The sequence below is a fragment of the Symphodus melops genome (genome assembly GCF_947650265.1).
Source record: "Symphodus melops genome assembly, chromosome: 17".
NCBI classification, from domain to species: Eukaryota; Metazoa; Chordata; class Actinopteri; order Labriformes; family Labridae; genus Symphodus; species Symphodus melops.
Genome location: NC_136707.1, coordinates 21,467,954 through 21,480,796, shown reverse-complemented (window position 1 = coordinate 21,480,796; position 12,843 = coordinate 21,467,954). Strand labels below are relative to the sequence as shown.

At 39.7% G+C, this 12,843-nt stretch overlaps 2 protein-coding genes across 4 annotated transcripts in view; one reads left to right on the top strand and one right to left on the bottom strand.

Annotated features, from left to right (window-relative positions):
- Positions 1-12,427, top strand: part of LOC306838534 (lipopolysaccharide-induced tumor necrosis factor-alpha factor homolog) — a 52,943-nt gene extending 40,516 nt beyond the window's left edge. Inside the window, exons 3-7 of one of the 3 annotated variants that reach the window (XM_079366743.1) lie at positions 6,401-6,444; positions 9,841-10,015; positions 10,786-10,821; positions 11,834-11,978; positions 12,123-12,427. In XM_079366743.1, the coding sequence (XP_079222869.1) occupies positions 9,856-10,015; positions 10,786-10,821; positions 11,834-11,978; positions 12,123-12,228 (447 nt within the window). In that variant the 5' untranslated portion in view covers positions 6,401-6,444; positions 9,841-9,855 and the 3' untranslated portion in view covers positions 12,229-12,427. Of the gene's footprint in view, positions 1-6,364; positions 6,445-9,840; positions 10,016-10,785; positions 10,822-11,833; positions 11,979-12,122 lie in introns of all 3 variants that reach the window. The other 2 variants (XM_079366742.1, XM_079366744.1) reach the window with 2 other exon arrangements.
- Positions 318-2,723, bottom strand: LOC306838737 (myeloid-associated differentiation marker homolog). Its single transcript, XM_079367083.1, has 2 exons — positions 2,297-2,723; positions 318-1,172 (listed from the first exon to the last, which is right to left on the bottom strand). Exons 1-2 carry the CDS (start codon positions 2,555-2,557, stop codon positions 585-587), a joined length of 849 nt encoding a protein of 282 aa, XP_079223209.1. The 5' UTR covers positions 2,558-2,723; the 3' UTR covers positions 318-584.
- Positions 12,428-12,843: the final 416 nt, after the last annotated feature.

The following is a 12,843-nucleotide window of genomic DNA, read 5'->3' as shown; positions in this document are numbered from 1 at the left end:
TTTCATCTGCATCATGCCGCTGTGGAACTTGTAAGTTTACTTTGGGCATTGACAGAACAAACAGAGTGCAGGTTTGTTCTTTCTTTTCTCTCTCTCCCCCTGCTATCATGAAAAAAGGAGTGGAGCTGAAAGCTATCACTGCGGCGTGTCTTTGGGTTTGCACAATTCAACACACCTCTGCAAACGTCCGTCTAGAATTTTAAGGTGAGGCCCCTCTGTTTAACCATTAAACAGCCAGGTCAAGAGTTAAACAGATTCCTTATTTATTAATTTCAGTCACTACTGTGGTTTGTGAACTCTGTGTTGAAATGACAAAATGACATGAAATGAGATTTTATTTGTATTTCACATGCATGGATTGACAAGTCTATTATTACAAAGTTGCAAAATCACAATAACAGAACAACAATGATGCAGGGGGAAAGAAATGAGGACAACTTTTCCAGAAGTTAAACATTTAAAAGCTGATAATCAGGATAACAGAACAATCCTTTGTTTCAGACCTTGTTAAACAACAATGAAATACATTATTTTACACACCTTTGATGCAAGATAGCCAACATTTCTATGAGCCAACTTACAGTTTAGCTCCTGCTTATGAAGAAGACCAGCCTAAAAGAATATACGGTATCAACAATGTAAACGACACAATTGACACACGTCAGGAAAGAGATAACCACTAAATCATCCCATGCACAGTATGTTACAAGTTTGCATAATGCAGGCCTTGGGTTGTTCTTGAAACTGTAAACCGGCCAAACAACCATGGCCGTCATGTACATCAGCACCGCCATCACATTACAGCCGCACAGGATTTTATCAAATGCGGGCAAGAGAGAGAGGAGGCGGCCGATTGTTAAAATGATGACAATGAGGGCAAAAATGAAGCAGATGGAGTAGACGGCAACACACCACTGGAGGCCTGGGTAAACTTGGAAACCAATGTGCTTCAGGCAGCTAAAGATGATGCACGCCACGAAGGCCTCCAGAATCTTTAGGAGTCCCGGGACTGTGGACAGAAAGCCACTGATTTCTCCAGGTTTGGCCCGGGTTAGCCCAACCTCGGTGGCGTACAGGATGAAGGCTAGACAGGAGGTAACACTGGCACCGATGTATAAGCCGTACCCTGTCCTGCCAAAGATGGTGGGGAAGATGATAGATGCAGCCAGCACCTGTAGGAGAGGAAGCACACAAGTAGGATATGAATCGGTTTTAATTACTACAGTACATTCTGCACTGCTAAAAAAAAAAACAAAAAAAAAAAACAGCCATTGCTTTAGCTTTATTTTTTCCTTTTTTATGAAAAGAAAAAGGTAGGTTTGTATCCAAACAGGAAGTACCCGTAATTTGACACAGTTAAGGTTTACTTCCTTTTGTGATGCCATAAAGGGAAATATCTCTAAACAGCTTGTTTGAGCTAACCCAGTCCTACTCAATAAAATCCCATCTAAATTATATCATAAACAATAACCCAAAACACACAATTATAACACTTACAGTAACAAGCAACTACCATGCTTTAATGATGCACATAAATTCCTCCATGGCTCCAGATAGGAACATTAAACAGCCTTGTATTCTTTAGAACCATTAAATAGTAATAATACATAAATGACTGCAACATCATCTGATCATGTTCAGAGATTTATATATATTAAAACAAAGTCCTGCAAGCATGATAAAAGCTTCTGGATGTAGTTCTGTTGTTTGAGGTTAGAAATCAGTCATTTGTTATCAGTCCATTCAGCCGCTCCCTGTTGGGAGTATAAATGAGCTATTAGCCACATACTGAACCTCTGAGTCAGCTGATTAGGCTGCTATTATCTAAATCTAATAGGATGAAGAATTGTTTCTGAATATACATTGAGGCGGTCTAATTGTGGGCGCAGTTTTTACGTTACAAGGAAAGTATAGATAAAGGAGGAAGTCAGGAGATGTGCCATAAAGAGCAATAAAGTCAGTAGGATGTCGGTTGGAAAGTATTTAAATTAAACACCATGGAGACCCTGCTTTATGTCTCTAGAGAGGGTACTACTATTGTTGAGCTTCATAATGCTCTTTGTGAAACAAAAGGGTGACTGGGACTACACCCATGTTTCATACAGCATGGTACCGATTCAGTATCTTGGATATAATTAAAAATGTTTCATTGAAGGTTAAATTTAAGTTTAGAGGCACTAAAATCAGCAGGAATATTAATTTAAATACAACCAACATCCAATGTTTTAGTCACTGCACTTTAACAACCTGCATCTAAAAAAAACTGTTCAAAAAGACGAAAATATATGGAACTCACCAATAGCGTCGCCAGCATGGCAAAAGCTGTAGTGAAGTCGTCCCATGAGATGGGCAGCTTGTTGTTGAAACCGCTGAGCTCCAGGACGAGGATGAGGAAGGTGACACAGAAACAGAAGCACCACACGAACATGCACAGCGTCCAGTAGGACAGAGTAGTGTGGCCAGCAGATGCCACCAGGCTGAAGGAGATGCAGGTGAAGATCAGCTCCAGTATCCGTACTATGCCCACCGGCACCATCAGGGTCTTGAGGTCCGGCATGACAATAGTTGTAATCGTCACTATACTGTAGCTCTGGATAGATATTCAAGAAAAGAATCCCTCGTGTCCTCTGATATCTCTGATTAAATAAGTCCTCAGATTATTATGAAAGGCTCTCTGCTCAGAAACTGAGGGACGCTTGTGGTCGTTTCCTATCTCACGTTCTTCCTAACAGAGCAAGGCCACAAATGATTGATGCTCAGTGTGTGTAATAGACCTAAATGAATCTGTGTACACGTCAGTTGTTCCCGCCCATTTGCTTATGTTTGCTGAGGCCTGGTCAGTAAAACGATAACTGCACCCTGAGTGACACAGGGCTCATTCTTCTCATTTCACCCTTTCACTTCTCCTTTATGTCACTTTGTTTTAATTACATATTATGTTCCTCCCTAGAGTTCACTTCTGTAAATGTGCTACAGGATGATAAAAGGAAAGGTGGCTTTATTGTGCACTATTGTAATTGAATGTGTTTAAAGGGTGTCACATTGTGCAAAACACACTTCACTATGTTTCTCTTACACTAATGTGTCCCTTGTCCGTCTACAAACTCCCCAAATTATTCGAAAAGTCCATCCTGTCTGTCTTCGGCCTGCTTTACTTTTCATAAAATGTGTGCTCAAAAAGGCCCTTTGGAGATTTTCCCTTCATGACATCACAAAGGGCAGTAGCCCCTCCCCCAGGTGGGGGGACACTCCCACAGCTAGGTGTTTGTTCTGCCTTCTGAGTCTGCCTTCTCACCGTAAACGACATGGAGCAAGAAAGCCCAAGCTGTAAACTGTAAATGAAAACCAGTACAATATGTGACCTTTAAGATAAAGCGGTGTGATGAGACAGAATGACACGCATTGGGATACAGGTGTGAACTTCCGAGAAATGAGTGTCTGTACAAGTGAAACAAGTCAAGCTCAAATTCAGTGTGTCTGCTATAAAGACAACTTTTACACACCCAAGAAACTCTTGTCAAATTGAAACTGAACTGTGAAATTGTGTAAGTGAAATAAATCAATAAATCAAACTTTTATCTCAAATCAAAGGGAGACTCACCCGTTGAATAACTTCAAGTACTAGAAAATCATTAAACACTGACATCATTCTCTACAAAGAACAGAAGCCGAAGAGCACGATGTAAAGAGACATAGATACCGATACAATACAATACCCACGTACAGACGGAGGAGACGCACAGCAACATGGGTCAAACTGCCACCTTAAGAAAGGAAAAGAAGTATGTATGTGGTCCAAATGTTGATGCAATGTCCTTAGGTGTATTGATTGTGGGGTAGTGTCTGAAAAATTGAGATAAAGCCAGACGAAAGGAGGGTGAGAGGCAAGGCAGGACAGTCAGGATTCAAAGAATAAGAGAGTAGCACAGTGTGTTGAAATACTATCACTTCCACTTCTTAATATACTCAATAAAAGGTTCCCCATATCGAAACTTGGGATGCGCGTCTGACAGTGTGTAAAACATCTCTTCAATATATAGACAAGAAACCATGTCGCTTAGCCCTTCTTTTAAAGGGGGGAGGCTGACTCTCCCAGGAAAACTGTTTGCTTCAAACAGACCAAACCTCAAAGCTTGTTGTAGAGCAGAAGGAAGAGGCAAAACATGGTTTGACAAACCCAGTTTTACAGACAGGCTGTCAGGAATTAGACAGCGCCTCACTACATTTCTAAGTTGGAGATACTGAAAAAAATGTCTAAAAGGAAGTCTGTGTTTTGACTGGAGTTATGCAAAAGATGCATATTGTTTGTTCATATAAAAAACTGTAGACAAGCCCTTAGTGTGAAAAAACAATATCCATCAAACCTGGCTTAAAAGAGGAGTCCTTACAAATAGAAGGAAAGATTTCTGAGGACCCAGCACACCCTTTATTTGCTTCAGGATCTTAAATGAGGTTTGCAGAATAAAATCATTTTCCAACATTTCATCTGTCCCTGAATAATTGTGGAAGACTAATGTTACTGAATCTTCCACCGTGAGAAACTTGTTGGACAACAAAAACAAGGAGACCAGGTATTTTTGAAATATTTATGAATAGGGAGTAGAGAGGAGAATTACATGGTGATTTATGATATAACACAATGCTGAAGAGTAAGTTTAGAAAAACAGTAATCCCATGGACACTAGGTAAAATAAAGTCAAGTCAAACTTCTATTAACAACACATGCAGTCGTCCTAAGATGCCTCTCAACAGAAAACACTGAGCCTGTCTGTGCTTGTGACTAACTTTTGATGCACACTTTGCTGACCTCTTGTGGCCATTTTGAAAACTGAATGAAACCTGTGGATTTAAAGTCAGCGCCTCTCCATGTCTCCCTGTGATTATCAGTGTGTCTGTGGCGTAATGCATTCCAAATGTGACGGGTGATGTTCTTGTGAGAGTCCTGTGACCTCTCGGCGTCCTCACAGTCAGCAGGAGTCACGAGTCAGGAATCCAAGACGCGGTTTGGATACGCAACATTTAAAGGAAAAATTACCTCATGAGAGGCAGGATCATCTGTTGTACTGTTGCTTCTGTGATTATATCTTTAATTTCTCTTTATTATATTTGATACTAATGGAGCTTCCAAAAATATGAATTTCTCACAATTCTACTTGTATAACCAGAGTGACGCCTAAAGTTTCTTATCTTACACTTTATGTACTCTGTTACTGAGAGACATGCCTCTCACACACACGGGACCTGTGGCTATGCACTAGTGGAGAGATGTCAGAGTAGGGGCTGCTACAGTTAGGTGCCTTGCTCAAAAGCACCTCGGTTTACTTTCATATTGTTGTCGCCCCATGTACAAAGGCGATAGTCCTGGAAGCATGTGGCCGTCACCTCAATCGGACCTTTGGCTAACTTCCCTAATCTTTCATTCAGTTTCTGTTGATTTAGTTCCAGTTGAATTTTTGTTCCCCATTGCACAATGATCACTTCACTCGCTCGGTGTTCTTCTCCTGGTGTTAGTCTGATCACTGTCCAGTGTATTTATTTGCATTATATTACATCTTGTGTTTCTTTGCCTGTTTTGTTATTTTTTAAATGGACTTGCAGCTCCAGGGAACGTCCGTGGATAAAGTTGGCCCTAAAGAGATTTTTTTTTTTTTGTCAAAGTGTAGAGGAGCGAGAGCGGTAAAGCCGGCAGCATAATTAAATATGCAGTATATCAGGCAGGATATGATACAAGGGTGAAGTGTGCGTCAGAATCGCTGGCTGTTCATTAACCAATGAGGACTTTAGCAAGAAGCGTGTTACATATGGAGTGGCGTGACAAAGGGCAAGCCACCTGTGGTGGCAAAACCCCAAACCCCTTTATGCTCACAGCGTTCAGGAGACTTGAAGAGTTTTTGAGTTGAGCACGTCGGCTCTTTGGTCCTTGGTCTTTGAAATTCTTGCTGTCCATTCTCGATACTGTATAATCTTTCTCTTGTCATTCAACCTTTGACATTTGAGTCACAGTCTTTTGTAATACTGCTGTGATGCTGTCATGTGTGTGTTGTGAAATGGGATTTTTACTTATTGTATGTTAATGACGTTGGGTCAACAGAAACACTTTGTTCTTCTCTAACACACCTTTTTCTTTTCTTTTTGCGGTGTTCTTCATCCTTTCTTATTGCATCCATGCAGGGTCAGGATTTGACAAACATGTTGAACAAACTCAGTTAGGCCGGTCAGCTAAATATGTTTGGACATCCTCCCAGTCACATGGGAGGAAGTGAGGAGAATGGTGCGGGAGGGGCATCGTTTATTCTGTGATTGCTCAACCAGAGAGAAGAAGCTGACATTGTTCCTCCTCTGTTGCGTTTCACTTTCTGCTCAGAGAGTGTTCACTTCTCGTTCTCACTCTGTCCGTCAGCTGGAGCAGGAGGAAGGAGCGCAACCTCTTAGGGAAAGTCACAAGTAGGTATAACTTATTTTGGACACAATTTTACTTTACTTTTAATTTTACTAATTTTATCTCCTGTTACTTTAGTATCGAAGTAATCGGGTTTGTGTTTGTGCTGGCTGTTAATGTTTTGATTCCTGATGTTACTCATGTTCTTCTTTGACACTGAATTCAAAAGTCACTTTCAGAACTGATATCATAAATGTTCACACACATCCGGCCACCTTGTACAAACAAAATAGGGGCGAGGCACTGATATAATCCTGTGGTGAGTTGAAGCTCTCCATCAGTGGGATTGCTTCATGTTGCTCTAATTGATTTAGGATTGATTCATGAGGAGACACAGGAGGGACAACAGGGCTGTCTGAGACTTTTTACCACGAGTCTGACCATAAAAGCTTCTGTTGTATGAACCATAGTACTAATCTGATGGAGCGATCCTCAAACAGAGTCAGGGACAAAATCCTTTTCAACACTACTTATGCTGCTTTATGCCTCCTTAACCTTCTTTAAACTGATTGTTTCCCCAAATAGTGGAAAGTGACGACATATTAAGGAAGTCATAACACCACTTAGATATAGTGCTGTTTCTGTTGGTGAAAAAAATCCACCGTAACATTACCGTTATGTAATAAATAATCTAATGATAATAAACTATCATAATCATGTTTTGTTTTTCCAGAGATCATTGTAGAGTAACACAACAATATTTTCACCTAAAATGTAAGATTTATGTATTTGAATTCCATATAAAATTTCCATTTTATTACATAATGTTAGTATAAAATAAACTAGTAAATAAGTATTACTGTAACCGTCATGTGATATTAATAAAAAAAATCAATGTATTTAAAACCTCAATAATTCCCTCAATAAACTGTTTTAATTTCGTAATTAAAAATTAAATAAATCCTATTTGTTTAAAATGCATATTTCTAAGTTTAAGGCAATAAACTATTTCATTAATAAATCTAATAAATTTCACTTTAAATCAGATTTTTAAACTTTAAAATGTTTATGTACATTTACACCCAATAGAATACATAAAACAACTTGATTTTCATTTTAGTCATTTATTAATTATTCTCGAGCCCCGTCACACATTTAATGAATTATAAATAATACATGTATATAATAATATACAGATCATCCCACTTCTTTACTCGGAGCAATACAATAACTCCAAACAATCAACGTGATCTGCACACCTCGTATGTCCTGTGAAGGTGAACAAAGAGGATTTTCCAGGCTCACTTACTAAATAATCTGATTACGGCATCACGTTAGACTCCTCCGCACACGACAGGCCGTCATGTTTGTCTTCATCCTGGAACAGAAAAATATACAAAAAAATCATTACAGTAAATAATGGAATATTCTTAGTTTGAATTGGATTTATTTTTAGTACAATTGTTTTCTATTTGATTCTTTGTTTTATGCTCCAAAGTCTTTGTCACATTGACTATAGTCAACCATTTAAGATCAAATGTAATATATAAGATGAATGTTAATGAAATGCTAAAGAAGCAGAGGATTATCTGATTTACAAGGTGCACAAAGAGTGAAAGGCTTAAAGAGGTCAAAATGCTCCAGCATCAGTTGTAGAAATGAAGATCAACTTTGTTCACAATTTAGCCCGACACGTTTCAGCTCGAGGCCTCGATGACCCTGGTGAAGCCGAAACACGTCGGGCTAAATTGTGCTGTCACAGACGTGTGGACAAATCAACAATGAGTCCTTGTGAGCTACATTCTTTATCTGGTTAGCTTAGCATTTGAACTTTTAGAAACAGCTAAAAGATATTTACAGAACAGTATGTGATAATGTCAGCTGTTATTATTGGCTCACTGATTAATCAGTGCGGCTCTAATACTGTTACTCCTAGCCTAGAGTTTCTTTCGCACTGGTCCGCCATTTTTATTCTTGCTAGCGAAGGAGTAATATCTACTGGGAAAACTGAGATGCCGCTCGTTGCATTTAAAGAGACATGCAACAAAACTTGTAAGAAACCTGGTTTCGACAGGGTCACACACCTACCTGTAATTCATGTTGTATTTGGACCACAGCACAGATGTGTCATTGAGAGCACATGGGGCTGTTTGAAAAGGGAGATAAAGTCCTCTTTCAGAGACGTGATATTTTTAGTTCACATAGCTGATCATAATTTTAGGCTTTTACCTGTGACTGAGTTTCATGACAGGAGAAATATACATTTCCTCTTCTGCTTCTGAAAGACTTTCTTCAGTGTAATATTTTATTTTAAAGAGGATTAAGTAATTGTAAATACGGATGCATCAAGAATTATTACCTGTCCCTCCTGCTGCCCTTTCCTTGAACAAAGCTTAAAATCCTTTCTGACTTTAAGAGTCAATATTTCCTAAAGGAGTTTCTACTGTTCAAAAGCAGCTCATTGATGTCGGTCTTTGCTTCTGCAAAGCGCAGGGACACTTTTAATCTGACACTTAATCTTGGTGAAATTCATTACTGCTCTGTGTGCCCTTGAATTTCACCCTGGGGACAAATAAAGTTTTTTTTTTTAATTGAATTAAACCTGACAAATAAATGATAATCCAAAACTAGCTTGAATGTAATATGTGACTCTATAAATTTGACAAATTAATTCTAAATGTTGCAATGTTTTGTTTTTAATCTGCTTCCCCAAGTGGACAAAAATATTAGTCTTTGCAGGTTTAGATAAAATATTCAGCCTGATAAAAGCTATATAGTTTTAGGGGAAATGTTTGATGTGAAAGCTGCTGGTGTGGGTTTTCCTGAGAGCGTGTTGTCTTTATCTGACTGTGGTTCACACATGGCTTGATTTCAAAGCGTTACTGAGAAACTTGTGGTCATAACGTGCATACTGGAAATGTGAGTTTGCTCCACCACAAACGTAAAATGTTCCAAATTCTCACTGTGTGCTTAAATCAGTCTGAGTTCAATAAGAGAGACTTAAACAAGGTCTGATCTATTTTCGTTAAAACTATTCTCTTATGATAGTTCTTTTGTTTTATTAAAGCGCACATTTTTCAACCTGGTAATGAATTATCACAACTTTTCATAAATTCTTTGTTACTGTCAAACAAAGAGGAAGTGAGATTCATTCTCATGCTCTATTCGTCAACAAAAACAACAGTTGGCCTATGCAAGCTTGGACACGTAGTGAAGCGACCTTAAACCATTTAACCATTTAACCCTTTGACAACTGATGAGATTGTTTCAGGACATATTTTCCCACGTCATTCCCCTTGCTCAGATTTCTGACTCTATCCACTGTCCTGTCCCTAAACAAAGGCATAAAAAGCCTTAAAATGAACCTTTTAAAAAATGGTGTTGTTTGAGAAATAGTGTAAAATGTGCTTGACCTGAGGACTAGCTTTAAATATGAATAATAAACTTATTTTTAACTTCAGTAAAGATTTCTGAATATGGAGAAAGGATACCCACCACAGGAGTCAGCTCCACCATACCCGGGGCCGCCTCTGACCTATGGGGGCGCTGCGCCTCAGCCAGAGATGTACCCACAGCCTGGGACGTACCCTCAGCCCGGGTTCTACCCAGCAGCACCGCCCGCTGGATACCAGACAGGTGAGTGAGACAACAGTGATGCTACTTTTCTGACGTCAATGTGACCTTTTACATATTTGCTTGAGCGTATGGACAAAAACAAAATCACACAAGGGACTTCACATCCTGCTTCGACCGTTTTAGGAGGCAACAAATCATCAATATTCCTACTCAGACCAAAGGTCACAATCATGACCTCATCAGCTGCTCGGGTGCGACTCGTCTTCACTGTGTTGCACCCGATCTGTCTAAAAGCTTGTATCTTTCATTGCCGACTTACCAGTCTCCAAAACAAACCAACCTCAATTCAGTTTTGTCGCTTGTGCAAAATGTCCTTCATGTGGTCGGGAGTGGATGGGGGTGGGGGTTTGGAGGTCTGTTGCTGGAGGAGAGCAGAGGCTTTAGTATAGCGGAAGTATCACTAGCGTGCAGAGTGGTTTCATGCTGGTGCTTAAAGTTGGCTTTGAATGGATCAAAAAGTCCCACATCCTTTAAAACACATCCACTATGACTTCCTGTGTCTTGCTGGCTTCTCCAAGCAACAAATACTGTTTGCTCACCATCATATTGCAAAGTTGACGACCTTTCAAACTCAAACTGCTTCACAGAAGAACCATAATGATTAAAACATTCATCTGTAGAAGTTTAAAAAAAAGTTGAAGAGCATCAATCCAAATTCAAATTTAAAATATTTCACTTCACTGCTTTTGTTACAACAGTAATGCAAATGTGAATATCTTGCAAATGTCTGTGCTTTCTTACTTTGGTAAACTGTGTGTTTTATTTACCAGGTGCTCCTTATGCCCCTCCTGCACCTCCAACAACAGGTGAGGTCACATGCAGTATGCCAACACGACTTAGATTCTTGCATTGTTGTACTGCACCATTTCTCAGAAAAGGGCTTGCACAAAAACTTCAATCCTTTACTATCAGTGGACACATGTATGCACTCACACACCTGATGAGATGGTAAACCAGCTCTAGTTTTTGGAATGAGGAAATGTCCCGGCTCGGTCACAAAGTCATCGGGTGAAATCCTCTCTCTCCGCTCATAGTGAGAAGAATAGCCCGTTTGTGTAGTCTTAACAAAAACACAATTGTTCACTGTTTGTGTGGTTGAGGGTCACCTTATGGGCATTGCTTATAACAGAGGTGCTTTGGTACATTTCTGATTCTCATGAACTCCGAAAATGCAAAACGCACTAGATTAGCCTCTATGTTAGCATCTCACATTAGAGATTGTTTTTAATTGTGAGGTGACAAATGTGATCCTGAATATAATCATTTTTAAGTTTTATAAATGTCCCTCCTTCCATGGCAGCTTGACTTTTAGAACCAGCATTAACTCTTACTGCATCAACAGCTCAATAACTCAAAATACTCGATAAGGATCAGAGATCAGAGTTCCTAATGTTTATCATACTCATTGATTTGGCTCCCTCTGATGGTCCTTTTGAGTCACTGCAACCAAGCCATGAGACAGCAGTAACAACATAAGAGTCAGACAAACTGACCTGAACAGCTGCGCGAGATAAAGTGATTTAAAATACAAACACTGCTTCATTAATAACTGAACATGTGTTAAAAAGAGACAAAAGAGCAGAAAGAAATTAAAGAAATTATTAATCGCTATATTTATGATCTACAAAGACAAACATGAATCCATCGTGAGCACTAAACAGGTGAAAGTTACAGGTGAAAGAAAAATCTTCCTTTAAGAGGCAGAAATGTTGAACAGTCATCTGGCAATCTACGCGACCATAAATTGTGGCATTGATTGAGAATTTCAATGTGGAGGCCAATGCGACAAGTTTTGCTTTGTGCATTTCTCATTTTCAGTGACTCACGTGGTTACAACGGCGGCGCTTCATGACAACCCGGGACAAGCTATGTGTCCGCACTGCCAGCAGACGGTGATCACAGAGACGAATCACACAGTGGGCCTGATGGCCTGGTGCATCTGTGCCGGCCTCGCCTTGTTTGGGTAAAAGCAAACGCTTCAGTGGGGAAAAAAATCCATACACATTTTTTGACATTATCTGACACTTTATAAGAAAACAAAGCAGTTATACAAACTCTGGAACCTAAAGGGGGAAATAAATGAAACACTTCCTGCTTCCTCTCCCAGGTGTTTCCTCTGCTGCTGCATCCCGTTCTGCATTGATTCCTGTCAAGACGTCGAGCATCGCTGTCCTAACTGTCGCAGAGTCATCTACATATTTAAACGGATGTGAACATTACCTGAACTGACTCGCTTTTCTGTGGCCTTTTAAGAGCCTTACTCGTTTATGCAATGTTTCATATTAATCTAAATGTTAAAAAATGTGACGATATGATGCTTCACACTGTGAGGAGTTGATGTCTGCATTTGTGTTTGTAGCTCATCACATGTAACCCAAAAAGATGCAAAGTAAACACCTCAAAAAAGAAAAACGAGACATAATTTTTGTCCTCTCCAACTGTGTCAGGTAGTGACTTTATTTAGTGTGAAGTGGTCTTCAAAGTTGTGCTGTTTTCATGCCTGATGTTTCTCTCTGGACCTCTCTCATCTAGTTACAGTGTTTGTCATTGTACGAGTGTCCTGGCCAAGACCTTGCAGTCAAATACAAATCAAATAATAAAAACGTGTAAGAACATGAAATGTTAAGTAAAACAGCAAATGTTTGTCAGATGCCGTTTAGTCTTCACCCCAGGCAGCCTGTCTGCCTGGGGTGAAGACTAAACTCTGCATACACGGGGTGATCTGGGCTCTGCAGTAGAGACGTGAACTGTATGTATCAGGCTGACACATCTGCAGCAGATGTGTCTGCCTCCAAGTCATTTAACACCCTCTTGAAAGCATCCAATGA